The sequence below is a fragment of the Dendropsophus ebraccatus genome, chromosome 14 (genome assembly GCF_027789765.1).
Source record: "Dendropsophus ebraccatus isolate aDenEbr1 chromosome 14, aDenEbr1.pat, whole genome shotgun sequence".
NCBI classification, from domain to species: Eukaryota; Metazoa; Chordata; class Amphibia; order Anura; family Hylidae; genus Dendropsophus; species Dendropsophus ebraccatus.
The window spans coordinates 17,325,672-17,344,442 of NC_091467.1; the positions used below are offsets into that span (position 1 = coordinate 17,325,672).

The 18,771-nt window shown below is 44.4% G+C and overlaps 1 protein-coding gene across 1 annotated transcript in view; it reads left to right on the forward strand.

Moving 5' to 3' along the window:
* The window catches only part of PLEKHH3 (pleckstrin homology, MyTH4 and FERM domain containing H3), a 67,315-nt gene extending 48,544 nt beyond the window's left edge, over positions 1-18,771 (forward strand). The window contains exons 4-13 of the mRNA XM_069953532.1: positions 1,103-1,297; positions 2,515-2,672; positions 5,200-5,323; positions 7,585-7,882; positions 9,915-10,122; positions 11,987-12,123; positions 13,047-13,167; positions 14,163-14,627; positions 15,163-15,354; positions 17,028-18,771. Of these exons, the coding sequence (XP_069809633.1) occupies positions 1,103-1,297; positions 2,515-2,672; positions 5,200-5,323; positions 7,585-7,882; positions 9,915-10,122; positions 11,987-12,123; positions 13,047-13,167; positions 14,163-14,627; positions 15,163-15,354; positions 17,028-17,141 (2,012 nt within the window). The 3' untranslated portion in view covers positions 17,142-18,771. The remainder of the gene's footprint in view (positions 1-1,102; positions 1,298-2,514; positions 2,673-5,199; positions 5,324-7,584; positions 7,883-9,914; positions 10,123-11,986; positions 12,124-13,046; positions 13,168-14,162; positions 14,628-15,162; positions 15,355-17,027) is intronic.

The window sequence follows — 18,771 nt, forward strand, 5'->3', positions numbered from 1 at the left end:
CTAATAAACCCAATTACAAAGTTTCTTAAAATCGCCTGGACTATTCATTTCTGCAAAATAAAAAAAAAATAAATGAAACGACAGTGACACTTTAAGGCCTTATTACACAAAACGATTATTGGCCGTATTCAGCCGATATCGGCCCTTACGACCGATAGTCGTCTTGTGTATTAAAACATGACAATCAGCCGACATGAACGATGTCGGCTTATCATTGTAGTCGTTTGTCTTTCAACATGTTGAAAGACAAACAACTCATATAGCAGCGATCTGCTGTCGTTGCCCCGTGTAATAGGAGCTATATGCTATGGGCTGCCCGGACGATCTAGGAATCACCCGGGCAGCCCCCCGCACCTCTTTGCGGCTCCCCAGGCACTCACCCGCTAGTGTAATAGGGGCTTTCATCATTGCTTTTATGTCATTAGAACAGTTGCAGGTGGTCCATTTTGTGTGGTGTAGCTTATACTTATTAATTTGCTACAAAGATCCTCCTTTACATAGGACTGCATGTTCACTGTGATAAATCCGCCTTATGCATGACAAGGAAATCAGGGTAATGCAGTCACTGCACAAATCCACAATCTTTTCCTTTCAAATCAACTGGTTTCAGAAAGTTATGTAGATTTGTAATTTACTTCTATTTAAAAATCTCCAGTCTTCCCATACTTATCAGCTGCTGTATGTCCTGCAGGAAGTGGTGTATTCTTTTCAGTCTGACACAGTGCTCTCTGCTGCCACCTCTGTCCATGTCAGGAACTGTCCAGAGCAGTAGCAAATCCCCATAGAAAACCTCTCCTGCTCTGGACAGTTCCTTTATCATACAGAGGTGGCAGCAGAGAGCACTGTGTCAGACTGGAAGGAATACACTGCTTCCTGCAGGACATACAGCAGCTGATAAGTACTGGAAGATTTAGGATTTTTAAATAGAAGTAAATTACAAATCTATATAACTTTCTTAAACCAGTGGATTTGAAAGAAAGAGAGTGCCCCTTTAAAATCAATCAGTATTGCTTCAAAATGTTCCCATGCAGCCCCAGCCTTAGCAGGATATGTTTTGTCCCCACCCACTCAGATTGTTTTCTCTCTCTCTCTTTTGCCTCAGGGTGGTTGCAGCGCGAGGTGTGCGGTGAAGCCAGACGGCCCTGGTCCAGGCTGAAGAAATACTGGTTTGTCCTGACTCCAGATTCCCTGGATTGCTACAATAGCAATGAGAAGCCTAACAAACGCTTGGGGAGCTTGGTGCTGACCAGCTTGTGTTCTGTCATGTGGCCTTCCAAACAAACCTACAAGGAGACAGGTGAGCTATAGCAGCCATCACCTCAGAGTAAAGCAGTCACTGAAGGGGCCATCACAAACTGCTGTTTAAAGGGATACTCCAGAGGGAAAAAAATCTTTTAAATCAACTGGTATCAGAAAGTTATATAGGTTTGTAATTTACTTCTATTAAAAAATCTCCAGTCTTCCAGTAATTCCCAGCTGCTGTGCGTCCTGCAGGAAGTGATGTATTCTTTATAGTGTGACACAGTGCTCTCTGCTGCCACCTCTGTCCATGTCAGGAACTGTCCAGAGCAGCAGCAAATCCCCATAGAAAACCTTTCCTGTTCTCCAGACTGGAAAGAATACACCATTTCCTGCAGGACATACAGCAGCTAATAAATACTTAAAGGGGTCGACCACTTTATAGTAAAATTGCTCAGTGTACAGTATTAGTAATTGTACTCACTGTATATAGAGACAGCAGCTCCCTGTGTACCTCATAGAGCTAAACTCACACTCCCCTCCTCCAGGCTGTGCTGTCCTACTCTGTGGTGAGTCTGTCCAGAAGACGGCTGACATGAAGGGGCATGTGACCATTCCCCGCCCCCAGTGTCCTCCATAGACACATACAGGCTCAGTGGTGGACACAGGAGAGTGAGGCATGGTCACATGCTCCTCCATGTCGGCCATCTTATGGACAGAATCACCACAGAGCAGGACAGCACAGCCTGGAGGAGGAGAATCTGATTTTAGCTCTATGAGGTACACAGGGAGCTGCTGTCAGTATATACAGTGAGTACATAGGGAGCTCCTGTCAGTATATACAGTGAGTACATAGGGAGCTGCTATCAGTATATACAGTGAGTACATAGGGAGCTGCTATCAGTATATACAGTGAGTACATAGGGAGCTGCTGTCAGTATATACAGTGAGTACAGTTACTAATACTGTACACTGAACAATTTTACTATAAAGTTGTAAATTACAAATCTCTGGCACTTTCTGCCACCAGTCAATTTGAAAGACGACCGAACCTGCCGCGAGCGACGCGTACTGCCGCCAAATGTCTAAAGTGTATGGAGACCTTAAAGTGAATGTAGAATTATGGTTCAACAAGACTGTGCAACTATAACATTCGTTTGGCTCTAGTACAGGACTTGTCTTTTTTTCCTGGATAGGATCATAATCCAATAATTGGTATTCCGCTTGCTTCGTATAACTATTCCGTCTGCTAATATTTGTTCTGCTTGTCCTCAGGGTACTGGAATGTAACCGTGTACGGAAGGAAGCACTGTTACCGCTTATACACAGAACATCTCAATGAGGCCGTGCATTGGGTGTGCGCCATCCAGAAAGTGATAGACAGCAAAGACCCCATGGAGACCCCCACACAGCTGCTCATAAAAGATATTGAGGTGAGTAGCCTGCACGGTGGACTATCCCATCCCAGTGCATCTATCCTAGTGCATCAATCCCAGTGCACCTATCCCAGTGCATCTATCCCAGTGAGTCCATCCCAGTGCATCTATTCCAGTGCATCTATCCTAGTGCATCTATCCTAGTGCACCTATCCCAGTGCATCTATTCCAGTGCATCTATCCCAGTGTATTCATTCCATTGCACCTATCCCAGTGAGTCCATCCCAGTGCATCTATCCTAGTGCATCAATCCCAGTGCACCCATCCCAGTGCATCTATTCCAGTGCATCTATCCTAGTGCATCTATCCTAGTGCACCTATCCCAGTGCACCTATCCCAGTGCATCTATCCTAGTGCATCAATCCCAGTGCACCTATCCCAGTGCACCTATCCCAGTGCATCTATCCTAGTGCATCAATCCCAGTGCACCTATCCCAGTGCACCTATCCCAGTGCATCTATCCCAGTGAGTCCATCCCAGTGTATTTATTCCATTGCACCTATCCCAGTTCATCTATCCCAGTGCATTCATCCCAGTGCATCCATCTATTCCAGTGCATCTATCCTCGTGCACCTATCCTAGTGCATCTATCCCAGTGCATCCATCTATCCCTGTGCATTTATCCCAGTGCATCTATCCCAGTGTTTCTATCCTAGTGCATCTATCCCAGTGCATCCATCTATCCCTGTGCATTTATCCCAGTGCATCTATCCCAGTGTTTCTATCCTAGTGCATCTATCCCAGTGCATCCATCTATTCCAGTGCATCTATCCCAGTGTATCCATCCCAGTGCATCCATCTATTCCAGTGCATCTATCCTCGTGCACCTATCCTAGTGCATCTATCCCAGTGCATCCATCTATTCCAGTGCATCCATCCCAGTGCATCCATCTATTCCAGTGCATCCATCCCAGTGCATCCATCTATTCCAGTGCATCCATCTATCCCAGTGCATCCATCTATTCCAGTGCATCTATCCTCGTGCACCTATCCTAGTGCATCTATCCCAGTGCATCCATCTATCCCAGTGCATCCATCTATCCTCGTGCACCTATCCTAGTGCATCTATCCCAGTGAGTCCATCCCAGTGCATCTATTCCAGTGCATCTATCCTAGTGCATCAATCCCAGTGTATTTATTCCATTGCACCTATCCCAGTTCATCTATCCCAGTGCATCCATCTATTCCAGTGCATCTATCCTCGTGCACCTATCCTAGTGCATCTATCCCAGTGCATCCATCTATTCCAGTGCATCTATCCCAGTGCACTTATCCAAGTCCATCTATCCCAGTGCATCCATCTATTCCAGTGCATCTATCCCAGTGCATCCATCTATCCCAGTGCATCCATCTATTCCAGTGCATCTATCCCAGTGCATCCATCTATTCCAGTGCATCTATCCCAGTGCACTTATCCAAGTCCATCTATCCCAGTGGCTACTTACATTGTAGGGTATCGGTGGACACATTAGAGTTGAAGTACAATAATACTAATTCCTAAGGGGCAATATATGTTGCAGCCTGGGGGTAACTGGAAATGGTCTGGTCATATAACAAACTTTTGATTGGCCCCCGGGTGTTGCAAATGAGGACAGCTCAGGGGGCCCAGTGTATTGCAGGAGGCGGCCATGGGGCCCCCTGATGCAGCAAGCCCTGTAGCAGCCTCCCTGGCTGCTACAGTGATAGTTACGCCCCTGTATCGCAGTCGTCTTTAGGATCTTATTCTTAGTGCTGTATCCTTTCCAGTCTGACACAGTGCTCTCTGCTGCCACCTCTGTCCATGTCAGGAACTGTCCAGAGCAGGAGAGGTTTTCTATGGGGATTTGCTACTTCTCTGGACAGTTCCTGACATGGACAGAGGTGGCAGCAGAGAGCACTGTGTCAGAATGGAAGGAATACACCACTTCCTGCAGGACATAGAGCAGCTGATAAGTACTGAAAGACTGGATATGTTTAAATAGAAGTTAATTACAAATCTGTGTAACTTTCTGACACTAGTTGATTTGAAAACTAAGAACTTAAAATTGACAAACAAAATTGACAACTATTGCTGGCCGCCAGTGATCCTAAACCTTTCCCAGACCCCTATAATACAGCACTACTTTCCCTACAATTGGGAAAGGAGACTGTCCTACTGCATAGTTAGGTAGGTTAGAATAGATGTAAGGACGTCAGTCGGTGGTCACTTCTGTATTCTTCTGCTCGTATCCCCTAAATTTTGGTTCATCCAGAAGAAGCCTCAGACTATTTCTATGTTGAAATATATTTATATTCTGCAAAAAGCAGCACTACCTCAAAAGATCTCCTAATCTCAGCTATAGTACGTAGGTTGGGGCTGTCGAAACAGGATGTTGAGAGAAATCTGAAGCTACTTTTGAGTTTTGTAAGAGGGAAGTTTGGTGGCGTTACACGTTCCGCAACGGCGGCAGATAACCATTATTGTGTCAGCCGTGTGAGAAAGAAATTCTTACAGCCAGTTTCCTTATTTTTATCGTTTCTTTTCCTTTTTTTTTTTTTTGCTCAGGAGAATCATTGCAATCAAGAAACTGTAGAAGAAATCTACAAACTGAACCCCATCCTGCGGCACACGAAGAACCCCCTCTACGCTCCACTCTTACCCTTCCCGTATGGATCCGACGACCATTCCCGTGAGTGCTGTGAGACTGTGTATGGGTATAGAATGTATGGGGCTCTCCCGACAGATGATGTAATGGTGAAGGAAAAATCACTGCCTGACCCCTTTGTTCTCAGAGAGATAAGCCGCATCCAGAGCAGTTTAGCTGTGGCTTACCCTTCCCTTCCTCATAGAGAACACAGGAAAGCTCAGCCACACGTATGGGTAGGACATGAGAGGTGGCCACACACCTTCAATAACTGTTGGCTGAGTTATCTCTCCCATCCTCCCCATATACATGAACGTAGGGCACAACCAAATGTTCCTGGAGGGATAAGCTGCAGACAGACAACTCTGGTGGCGGCATATTTCTCCAAGAACAAAGAGGTCAGGCAGCGATTTTTCTATCACATCCAGCCACTATCTCCGCTGACATCATCCATCGGTGAAATCTCGGGAGACCCACCCATACACTTTATTCTGACGGCCGTCAGGTTCGCATTACAAACCAGTAATTTCTTTTTATATAGCAAGCAGGTTATATGTATATATGGTTGTGTTTTACATCCATAAGACAACTTTTTCTGCGGAAGAATTAAACCCAATGGTAAATAAAAAAAAAAAAAAGGAAGCTGCTTCCTTCTTCAGACAAGCGAGCAATGGAAACCATATGGGCCTAATGCTCTAAGCAGAGTCCGGTCCCCTTGTTTCTAGTGATTAGAGGGCTCAGCGTAGAACACAATTATACATTGGTTTCCATTATGCAAAACGAGATCCCAATCACGTCTGCGACGGGCAGAATATTACTGGTAATCTACGGTTTGATCATCCGCACAACGATCATTTACCGCAAATGTGGCCCGTCACTGGGGGGGATTCCCACTCCGGCGAATAAGGAAATCATTGTCTTCCCATAAGGACCCCAGACGCCAGGGAGTTTGGAAACGTCTTAGTCATCCTCTGTCCTTTGATCCCCTGTCTCTTCTCCCTCCCTCTAGTCTGGCAGACAAAGTAGCAGAAACTTCCCATATTAAATATGAAAATGAAAAGCCTCTGGTCGCGCTTTTCTTATCGCATTCCGCTGTGACCACATTTGTGCCGTCTTTTCTGGGAAACTCTTCTTTTGACTTTGCGGGATTTGTTCTCTGCACAATAACATGGGATCGTGGTAAGGGGGGGGTGGGGGTGGCCTGTCTATATGCCCCTTTAGTGTATATCAACAACGCAGGAAGGAGCCAGAATAGGTGGATCTGGAGAGTCCAAGCATTATAGGCAGGCCCGCCCACCTGACTACTTGGCCCAAACGAATAAATGACAAGTTATCCTTTAAATTTCCTATAATATAAAATAGTTGGATAGATACTTGCACATTAAAGGGGTATTCCGGAAAAAAATAACAGAGCCGCGTCATAGAGGGGAGGGAATTCCCTCCCACTGGGGGCGGGGCGGCCGACCTTCATTGCTTCAGCACGGCCCGATACTGCTGGATAGAACGGCGCCGTACACGGGAACCGGGCTTCCCCATGACGGCGCCGTTCTATCAGTGTGTTAAATTCAAGAGGATGTACCTGGTGGTACATCCTCTTTAAAGGGGTACTCAAGAAAAAAATGTATTCAAATCAATTGTTACCAGAAAGGTATACAAATTTGTAATTTATTTCTATTTAAAAATATGAAATCTTCCAGTACTTATCAGCTGCTGTATGCCCTACAGGAAGTGGCTTATTCTTTTCAGTCTCTGCTGCCACCTCCTTCCATGTCAGTAACTTTTTCTATGGAGTTTCATATGGGGATTTGCCACTGCTCTGGACAGAGGTGTCAGCAGAGAGCACTGTGTCAGACTGGGAAGAATCCACCACTTCCTGCAGGACATGCAGCAGCTGATAAGTAGTGGAAGACTGGAGATTTTTTAATAGAAGTAAATTATAACTTTTTGGACCTTTTAGTTTCTCCGGAGTACCCCTTTAACACCACCGTTCTTTGCAGTGTGCCTTCCTCCAGGTCATTTGGCAGAAGTTGTAGCAAGGGGTTGCGAGTTTTTGTTGAAGAGGAATTGTGGAGCAATTATCTGTCTCCTGCCAGACTCATGTACCAGGAATGGTTATTAAGCTCTTTTAAGTGCCCCCTTTCATGTCGCTGCTTTCAGCATGTCCTTTTTACAGATACAAACGCTTTATAATTATACGGCGTTCATGTTTAGACTAGAGCAGATCACAGATCGCCCCTTACCCTTTACCGCCTTCTCGGTTTTCATCATAATTTTACACTTTTTTTTTTTTTTTTTTGCTGTTTCAGCCCATAACGTGAAAGGTTACACCGCTCTCCGGGATGAAGCGGTGAAGATTTTTAACTCCCTCCAGCAAATGGAGAACGAACGAGACCCCGTGCCGCTAATGCAGGGGGTCCTTCAGACATGCCTAGACCTACGGCCTCTCCGAGATGAGGTTTACTGCCAGGTGATGAAGCAAACCACCGACCCCCCGGAGCCAGGGAGCGTATCCGACCTCCGATATTGGCAGCTGCTTACCTGCATGAGTTGCACTTACCTGCCCAGCCCCGCTGTCCTTCGCTTCTTACAGTTTCACTTGCACAGGTAAATTAGGAGCCATCAAGGTGACCTTCCATGGAGTTAGCGCCTATGATCGGCTCTATTACATGATAATGACATGACGGTGAATCATCTGTATTAAATCGCACTCCTCCCCAGCTCTTTGCACACTAATGGAATGAGTAAGAAGTGCGATATGTTAATTTCACGCTGTTCTGTGTCTCTTCCTTGGCTAGGAGCAGACCATTACATTGTGAAACCAGATGAATAAGGGCCCTATTACACAAAACCATAATCGGCCGAATTGACCCTATTCGGCCGATTATCGCTCCGTGCAATAAACACAACGATCAGCCGATGACAACGATCATCGGCTGATTGTTGATATAGGTCTGAACCTCTAATTGTCAGGTGCCGACCACGCATCGCTATGTGTAATAGCGGTGTGCGGTCGGCGGCTGACGCTTTCCAAACTGTATACATTATTTATCCATGGTCCAGGGCTCCTCCTGCGCTCTGCTTCTCCCCAGGCCCGCGCTCCAGCTTCAGAGCTGCCTGACAGGCCGCTCAGCCAATCACAGGCCGGGGCCGCCGCGGACAGTGATTGGCTGAGCGGCCTTTCAGCTGAGACAGGCCGCTCTGAAGCTGCAACGGGCGGGAATTGGTTAGAAGCAGAGCGCAAGAGGAGCCCTGGACCATGGATAGGTAATGTATATACAGTTTAAGCAAGGGCTGCAAGGAGATCAGTAACGATGTCCATGCAGCCCTTGTTAAACGATTATCGGGCCGCGTAATAGGCCCAGTAAACGAGCACCGATCTAGCAGATCAGCACTCGTTTACAGTTATGATCGGGCCCCTATCAGCCCGTGTAATAGGACCCTAAGGATTATTCTACTCAGTGCCGGACTGGCCCACCGTAGGACCGGAGGATCCTCTGGTGGGCCACCAGCTCAGAACCTTCAGTCACATTGACCACTAGCAAGCCGTTTCCTTATTGGTGGGCCCCCAGGATCATTCCTCTAATGGGCCCCAGATACTCCAGTCCGACACTGACTATACTACGATCTGTCTCGAGACTTTAGAACAATCCAATTCTTCCATGATCAGGATCCTCAGTGGAGAATGTTGCTTTGAAGGACTTGTCCTGTCCTGCATTGCACTGATAACCCACAGATTTCAGTGGGGACTGTGTAAATGCTTCATTTTGCCAATGGTGGTGCTGCAGTGCAAAAACAATTTACTGCCAAGGTTTCCCTATAGGTCAGGGATGTCAGACTCACGGTCCCTTAGCTTTTGCAAAACTACAATTCCCATCATGCCTGGACAGCCAAAGCTAAAGCTTTGGCTGACCAGGCATGATGGGAATTGTAGTTTTGCAACAGCTGGGGGGGGGTCGTGAGTTTGACACCTGTGCTACAGGTTATATTTAAAGATCCAGAGATTTATTTTAAAGTCTGATTCAGTGAATCTGACGGTATGAATAATTTTGGATTTGCCCACCAAAAGTATATACAAGATCAGGGACTCCTATTAAAGGCAGATAGATGTCCCTGCTCCTGGTAGGGGACACTGGTACAGGCACCTGGCCAAATGAATATAATTAGTGGAGCTGCAATGTATATAGCATCAAGGATTACTTACGCTCAGTCTACAGGAGTGGGGATGAAATAAATCACGAAAAGTCTGTATTTTACATAGTTAATAATGTTAAAATAAGAGACGAGTCAAACCTGCAGAAACCCTACTTTGTTGATCCAGAGGAAGGCAAAAAAAAAGTTATATAGATTTGTAATTTACTTCTATTTAAAAATCTCCAGTCTTCCAGTACTATCAGCTGCTGTATGTCCTGCAGGAAGTGGTGTATTCTTTCCAGTCTGACACAGTGCTCTCTGGACACTCTGGACAGTTCCTGACATGGACAGAGGTGGCAGCAGAGAGCACTGTGTCAGACTTTAAATAATACACCACTTCCTGCAGGACATACAGAGGCTGATAAGTACTGGAAGAGGTTGAGATTTTTAAATAGAAGTAAATTACAAATCAAAATAATTTTCTGAAACTTGTTTCTCATCTTAGAATGAAGAGCTGTTACCCCAACACAGAAACGGAGAAGTATGCTGATTTCATCCTATCTTCTCTGGAGAAGACAAAGCAGCGGGAGTACGTCCCATCCTATGAGGAGATCTCCGTGCTGATTCACAGGCAGGAGTTGATATGCACTGTACACTACCCGGGATCCGGTGTCTGTAAAGTCCCAATCACATCTCATACAACGGCCGGAGAGGTGAGATACCGTCTGCATTGTGGTTAGTCCACGTCTTACTGCTGTAGCACTGCATTCAACAGACTGGAGCACCACCGCAATCCACACATATGAGCTTATTTCAAATCAAGTTACACATATTTGTAAATTATTTCTAGTTAAAAATCCTATGTTTTCCTATACTTATCAGCTGCTGTATGTCCTGCAGGAAGTGTTGTTCTGTTTTCAGTCTGACACAGTGCTCTCGGCTGCCACCTCTGTCCATGTCAGGAACTGTCCAGAGCAGGAGATTTGGGGATTTGCTACTGCTCTGGACAGTTCCTGACATGGACAGAGGTGGCAGCAGAGAGCACTGTGTTCCCTTTAAGGAGCATATTACCTGTCTCAATTGTGGCCCAAGTAGAGCCAAATGAACCATTGCTATATCATTGATGCTGCACTTTACTTCCATTATTATTAATCGGACATCCCCTATTACATGGGGACATTTGCAGCTGACAAATGATAGTTATTAGGATAGGAGACTCCCTCTCTTTAAAGGGAACCTGTCACTAAGACAATGCTATCTAATCTATCACTATCATGTTATAGAGCAGAAGGAGCTGAGCAGATTGATATATATCTTTGTGGGAAAAGGTTCAGACTTGTAATTTGTTGATTAAAATCCCTGCTCATCTGTGGTAAGGAGTCCAGTGGGTGGTGTCACTCAATGGACTGGACTCTTTAGCATGGAAACATCAGAGATTTCTATCCATAAATTACAAGTTATACAGAATCTTTTCCCATAAAGATATATATCAATGTGCTCAGCTCTTCCTGCTCTATAACATGATGTTGATAACTTGGGTAGCATTTTCAGGGTGACTGGTTCCCTTTAAACTAAAATCCAAACTTAAAGGGATTATCCAGCACTACAAAAACATGGCCACTTCCTTACAGAGACGGCACAGCTCTTGTTTCCAGTTCAGGTGTGGTTTGCAATTAAGCTCCATTTACTTCAATGGAACTGAGTTACGAAACCTGCACCCAAACTGGAGACAAAAGAGTCTCTGGAAAAGAGTGGCCATGTTTTTGTAGCGCTGGATAACCCCTTTAACACTTAAATTTTTTTTTATCTAAATGATATATAATTTTGTATAACCTCAAAAGAGGCTAAATCTCTATTATTTTAAAGTGTCACTGCTTTGCAGAAATCAATAGTCCAGGCGATTTTAAGAAACTTTGTAATTGGGTTTATTAGGCAAATATGCCATTATCTGCATTCAGAAAGACTTTCCCCAGGTCCCCCCCCCCTCCTCTCTCTCATTCACTGCTCATTATCAGGAAATCTCAACTCTTTTACATCAGTCGGGCCCTGTGTAACCTATGGAGAGAGGAGGGGGGAGATTAGTCACTAACAGAGAGCAGAGAACAAAGGATTACACAGTGGGACCTGTGTGAAAGCCGGTATTCAGGGGTCAGGGAGGTCAGTGCTGACTTCAGAGGAGATAGCTGTAAATTAACTCTTTGTTGTCCTGTTTTGGTGCCTCATCTCCTTCCACCCCTCCCTTCTCCATAGAGAACAATGAACACAGGGGGGAGAGGTCCAAACTGCTTTTTCACGTAAAAAAATGCGTTTTTCGGCTAATAAACCCAATTACAAAGTTTCTTTAAATCACCTGCACTATTGATTTCTGCAAAAAGAAAATTGCCTCTTCCCATGTCAATTACCAGCTCTCACCTTTGATCGGCTTTGCACTGGGCTGAGCTCGTGGACCTTGTTATTTTAGTGAGTTATCGGTTTGTTTTTTGTCCGTCTGTATGTGGGAATGTGGGCCAGACATGGGCTTCTTACACGTCCTGACTCATTGTCATAAAAACTCCCGTGTTTTATCTCCTGTAACAGTTGGTGGAGGAACTGATTAGGAAGCTGAAGCTGACCTGCAGTCGAAACGTGTTTGCCCTCTTTGAGCAGAACAACCATTACGAGCAGGCGCTGGCCAAAGCCACTATAGTCGCAGATGCCCTCACCAGGTTTGAAAAGTAAATGGAGCTTTACTATGGGGTGTTATGGGGGGAAGAGCGATCGTACTGATCAGGACTTGTATACATTTCATCACTTATTGAATATTTACCTCTACCTCAGAATTTAGATCAACCTGTGGCCCCTATCTGGCATAAAACTACTGGGAATTTTAGTCTGGTGAGCCACAGGTTAGAGACTACTGATTATAATGGAGAATTAAAGGGATATTCCAGCATTGTTTTTTTTTCTTTGACTTCAACTGGTGTGAAAAAGTTATATTGATTTGTAATTTACGTCTATTTACAAATCCCAAGTCTTCGGGTACTTATCAGCTACTGTATGTCCTGAAGGAAGTCATGTATTCTTTCCAGTCTGACACAGTGCTCTCTGCTGCCACCTCTGTCCATGTCAGGAACTGTCCAGAGCAGCAGCAAATCCTTATAGATGGTCACTGATATGGACAGAGGTGGCAACAGAGAGCACTGTGTGAGACTGGAGAGAATACACCACTTCCTGCAGGACATACAACAGCTGATAAGTATGGGAAGACTTGAGATTTTTAAATAGAAGTTATTTACAATTCTATATAACTTTCTGAAACCAGCTGTGCACAAAGCAACCTATAGAACATGTCTTTGTTGTCGATGTTTCCCTGTGTAACTTGGAAATCCTAGATCACAGGTGCCAAACTCAGGCCCTCTATCTGTTACAAAACTACAATTCCCATCATGCCTGGACAGCCAAAGCTAAAGCTTTGGCTGCCCAGGCATGATGGGAGTTGTAGTTTTGTAACAGCTGGAGAGCCAAGGCTTCCTACCCCTGTTCTAGATAATCACACAAACCCACAATGATGCCCTCTGAATGGGCTATGGATCGTAATATCGGGTTCGTTCTCTTTATTATATCTAGTAATCCTTATCATATTTTTGTATTTTTTTAGCTTTACATGTAAGGAGAAGGGTTTTGAAACCCGATGGAGGTTATACTTCAAGCTTTACTGTTTCCTTGACACTGAGGATGTCCCGAAAGACAGCATAGAATATTCCTTCCTTTTTGAGCAGGTATGTGGCAGATCCGCATTATCTAAGCAGGCTACTATTGTCCTGTCAGATCCATATTTATTGCTTAAAAAAAAAACTAGGACACTAGTACTACTATGGGAGCCTGTCATCACTCTCATGCTGCCAGAACCACCAAGTCAATAAGACACTCCCCAGTGACTTCTCCTTCCGCCTTCTGCCTTGACTGATAGATATGTCTGTTTAGTTAAAGGGGTCATCCAACGCTACAAAAACATGGCCACTTTCCCCCTCTATTGTCTCCAGATTGGATGGGGTTTGAAACTCAGTTCTATTGAAGTAAATGGAGCTTAATTGCAAACCACACCTGAACTGGAGACAAGAGAGGGGGAAAAGTGGCCATGTTTTGTAGCGCTGGATAACCCCTTTAAAGGTGAGCTCCATCAACCAGGTCCAGCGGAATGGGCAGAAGTCATTGGAGACCGTCCTGATCACTGGTGGTTCAGGCAGCATGAAAGTGACAACAGGTTCCCTTTGTGGTGGCTTTAGAATTGTTTCTTTACATAGTTCTGTTCCCCTTTTAAAGGGGTACTCCAGTTGATTTTTTTTTCATGTGTGGTGTCATATTGTTATTTAGATTTGTAATTTACTTCCATTAAAAAAAATCTTCCAGTACTTATCAGCTGCTGTATTTCCTGCAGGAAGTGGTGTGTTCTTTCCAGTCTGACACAGTGCTCTCTGCTGCCACCTCTGTCCATGTTAGAGTAGTAGCAAATCCTCATAGAAAAACTCTCCTGCTCTGGACAGTTCCTGACATGGACTGAGGTGGCAGCAGAGAGCACTGTGTCAGACTGGAAAGAATAAACCACTTCCTGTGGGACATACAGCAGCTGATAAGTACTGGAAGACTGGAGATTTTTCAATACAAGTAAATTACAAATTTCTGGCACTTTCTGACACCAGTTGATGTAAAACATTTTTTTTTCCATTGGAGTAGACTGTTTATTTGAGATTTCATTGTTTCCCCTGTCTTTTAGGCGCATGAAGCAGTAATCCAAGGCTATCTTCCAATAAATGAGGAAGCGTTGCAATCATTGGCGGCCCTCCGTCTGCAGTTCCTCAATGGTGACTTTTCCCCCAGTGCCCCTTTCCCTCGGTTGGAAGAGCTCTTCCCCATCTACATTCTCCACTCGCGGGTTCTGGCCTCTAGTAAACCTCACATTACATCCAAGCCTTCCTGTCCCAGCCTGCACAAAGGGTTTTTCTCAGGAGCTCTTCCCAATGGATTGTGGAACAACTCGCTAGTCAAGCAGAAAGCTGAGGAAAGTCAGAAGTTTAAGGGCCGCATGAAGGAGGAAGGGGCCAATATGATGTCTGCCATTGTAGACAAATGGAAGGCTCTACAGAGCATGGATAGAACTGAAGTCATGGCCACATATCTCTCCATAGTAAAGCAATGGTCTGGTTACGGATCCACCTTATTTGACATTGACTTTTATATGGTAAGTTTTATGATTAAGATATGCTAGAATAAGTTTTTGGCTGGTACCACCAGAGATTTCACCTGCAATAGGGTGGTGTGAGTGTGGATTGTTGTGTTTCACTATACCAGTGGCGTAGCTACACTGTAGGCAGACCATGCAACTGCTACGGGGCCCCCCACAAGCATCGTCTAGCTATAGCCCAAAGCACCCACATCTGCTTTCTGCCACTCTCCTGTGGCAGGAGGCAGCATTGCACCTCCAACCACAAGAGGCCCCCCCCCCCGTGCACATACCCGCTGTGGGACTGCGCCAGGTCATGTGAGTATGGGGGGCCTGTATAGGATTCATGGGGCCCCGTACAGTTTCTTGCTATAGGGCCCTTATGAATCTTAGCTACACCCCTGTTCTATACATATAGATGCCAGGTCTGGCCAAGCATGCATGCTACAGCTTTGTGAATACCACATTAGATAATGACTGACTACGGGAGGTTGCGTTCTCTGATCGCATAGTGAAAGCATGGGCACTCACCCCTTGTCTATCTTTCCTACAGAGTTCTGTTGGGAGCTTCTCACAGCGGCTGTGGTTGGGCATCAGCGCCACCGCTCTTAGTCTCTACAAGCAGGGAGAAGTGGAGGCCTTTGAAAGCATTCAGTACAACCAGATAACATCCTTTGGTGTTTCGGACAATTCCACTTTTAAAGTGTCAGTGGGGGAAAGAGAAATGATCTTCGAAACTTCCAAGGTGAGGTTTAAACCTATTGCTACTTCTCTGTTACAAGAGTCTAATATGGTTATATTGTTATGGTGCTGTGTGGCTTCGCTATAACCAAAATACAGGTCAATGTGTGGCCATGGCTAGATAGGGCTTTTCATCAGGTTTCCTTACATACTTTTATTGTCTCCATAGTCCTTTCCAGTGCTGAGATGTAATCATTTTTGTTAATATGTAAAAAAAATTAAAGTGCCCAGGAGGCTGGCTGTGCTTTTACCATTCTGGGTCACCCCCTGGGCTTTTGAGCTTTATTTACATGTTACCAAAAAAGGCTTATATCTCTTAAATGGAAAGGACTATGGAGACAAAAAAGGTATACCTGGATTTGTAATGAGAAGCCCTATCTAGCCACGAGCTTATTTACGAATTACTGATGAATAAGCAATCACATGTTCACCCGCTGGGAATGTGGGTGCCTGACAGTCATTATTGTCTGGATGGGCCTGTAGGGGGAAACTATACGACTGCAATGTCGGCCATATTTTTAGCCGCACGCAGATGATGGCTCCTGTGGTTTCTCTAATAAGACGGCCGCATTTAGGGCAGATAGATGGACGGAAGAAAACTCTAACGTGTTAATATGGTAAATCTGCTGTATTAAGTGGCTAATGATTACACGTCATGGAGCGTAATGAGTTAATCTTTACAAGGGATTTTGTTACTACAATGTAATGGGTAATACAATATTCGCAATCTGTCACCTCTGGATATTGCTGTGCAAAGCGATTGTCTGTCACCTAGTTTCCCGGATGGGTGCAGAGTATATAATAAGAGATGTTAAATAGAATATTGACTTATTACTGTATATCACATTGCAGCCTCTGGTGTTTCCTGGAAACCATATCACTTGACATCGGGCTATGGCTGGTTATGCAGCTCTGACCCTTTAAAGGAAAAGTCCAGTGAAAATTTTTATTAAAGTATTGTATTGCCACCCAAAAGTTATACAAATTACCAATATACACTAATTACGGGAAATGCTTATAAAGTGCTTTTTTCCCTGCACTTACTACTGCATCAAGGCTTCACTTCCTGGATAACATGGTGATGTCATTTCCTGGATAAAATGGTGATGTCACTTCCTGGATAAAAATGGTGATGTCACTTCCTGGATAACATGGTGATGTCACTACCTGGATAAAATGGTGATGTCAATTCCTGGATAAAATGGTGATGTCACAACCCGACTCCCTGAGCTGTGCGGGCTGTGGCTGCTGGAGAGGATGATGGCAGAGGGATGCTCAGTGTCTCCCTGCCATCATCCTCTCCAGCAGCCACAGCCTGGGAGTCGGGTTGTGACATCACTATGTTATCCAGGAAGTGACATCACCATGTTATCCAGGAAGTGAAGCCTTGATGCAGTAGTAAGTGCAGGGAAAAAAGCACTTTAGAAGCATTTCCCATAATAAGTGTATATCAGTGATTTGTATAACTTTTGGGGGGGGCAATACAATACTTTAATAAAAAATTTTGCCGGACTTCTCCTTTAAAGCTGTAATAACGATTCCAAAACTGAGCCATATGCTTAACGCCAAAGGCAGAGCTGGATCTTTGTTAGTTTTGGCACCAGGGATATGCATGCTGCATCAATACTTGACGGGATTTTTAGTCACGTGACTAACATCGGCTTCTCGTACTTTCAGGTTGATGAGATCACTCAACTTATTAATACGTACCTCACCTGCATCAGCAATGGACTCCCCCACCCTGGTGAAAGCAGCAGCAGTTCTCCTGAAGACCCCAGCCAGCTGGTCTGACCTGTGCCATCTCTGACTAACAGGGTTACGACGGCGCTACCGGCTCTCACCAGTCCAGTCTGGAGCAATAGGTAGACAGCTTGGTAATACAGTGAACCCTGAGGAATCCACAACTCACGATGATCAATGGACTCACACACAGAAGAAAATAGGCAATTTTTTTTTTTTTTTTTTTTTAAACCAAAAACTTTGTTCTCCTTTCAGCTTCCCTCACTGGTCTTCTTCCTTATACATCCATAGTCCACCTATTTGCATGTGCATAAACCACACGCCATAAACCAGGCTATTATCACCTTCATATTTATTGGCATAAAAGACAAACAAACAAAAAAAAAATATTTTTTTTTTTATAAATTTTGTTTGACAGGAGGAGTAAGTTTTTGTTATTGTGATAATTGTGCTTTATATAAGGGAAAAGTTTAATCTAACAGCACTTTAGTCATCATTGTTATTTCTACGTCTTTAGTGCGAATGACCCCTTGGTAACAAGTCTTTACAAGCAGCCAAAATGGTATCAGATAGGATGTGCCATAAACATATGCCATAATCCTGCCGTAGTCCAGTGTTCATCGATTCTCAGTCTCCATACACATTGAGGTCAATGGGAGTTACAGAAAAAAAAACAAGCAGTGAGTCATTTACAGCACTTCATATAACATGGTCTAAGTAACCCTTTAAGCATCACTAAAGTATGTAATAATTTTTGTTAATATGTAAATGAAGTTGAAGTACCAAGGAGGCTGGCTGTGCTTTTACCAAGCTGGAGTCACCCCCTGGGCTTTTGAGCTTTATTTACATGTTACCAAAAAAAGGCTTATATCTCTTAAGCTACTTAAAGGGATTTTCTGTGACTTTTATCATTCAATGTATGACAGGTGGCGGTCTAAAACCAAAGGCCACATATATAGAGAACAGAGCAGGAAGCAGACAGCGCCGTACCTTGTGTAGTGGCTGTGCTGAGTTACTGCATCTTAGCTTCTATTCACTTCATTGGGAGCAGAGCTGCAGTAACCTAGCACTGCCACTAATATATGGATATTAGATAACGCAAACTAGATAGTATTACGGCCATGACCGCCACGGCCGTAAACATATGTTGTTTTTCCTCCGCCATAGTTTCCTTTATAAATCTGCTAGTATTTTATACTTTGCCATCCATCATGATACAAGTTTAATCACAAAGGAACAATGGTTGTCATAGCTGATCATTCAGCCATTCTCTTACATATAGGAACAATAGGATTTCTAGGAGCTGGGAAACCCTGACTACATGGAGGGGATCTCATGGACATCAGCACTATAGTATCATATAGCTTAGCAGTATTCCATAGGCCGCTGTATGGAGAATGCCACAATGAATGCCAGAAGTACAGTGAAGGGATTAAGCACTTATATGGCTGCCTTATTACGGGTCCATACAACCTTTTTAAAGCGTTACTGTCACTTTAAAAACTTTTAACTTGACACACAGACATGACAAAAGTTTTGATCAGTAGGGATCTGGGTGTTCAGAGAACCCACCGATCACTAGTTAGAGCTGGAAGAAGAATGCAGCCAGGTTCTTCCCTCCCTGGCTCAATGTTGGAGATTAATACTATAGTACAGGGGTAGAGAACCTTGGCTCTCCAGC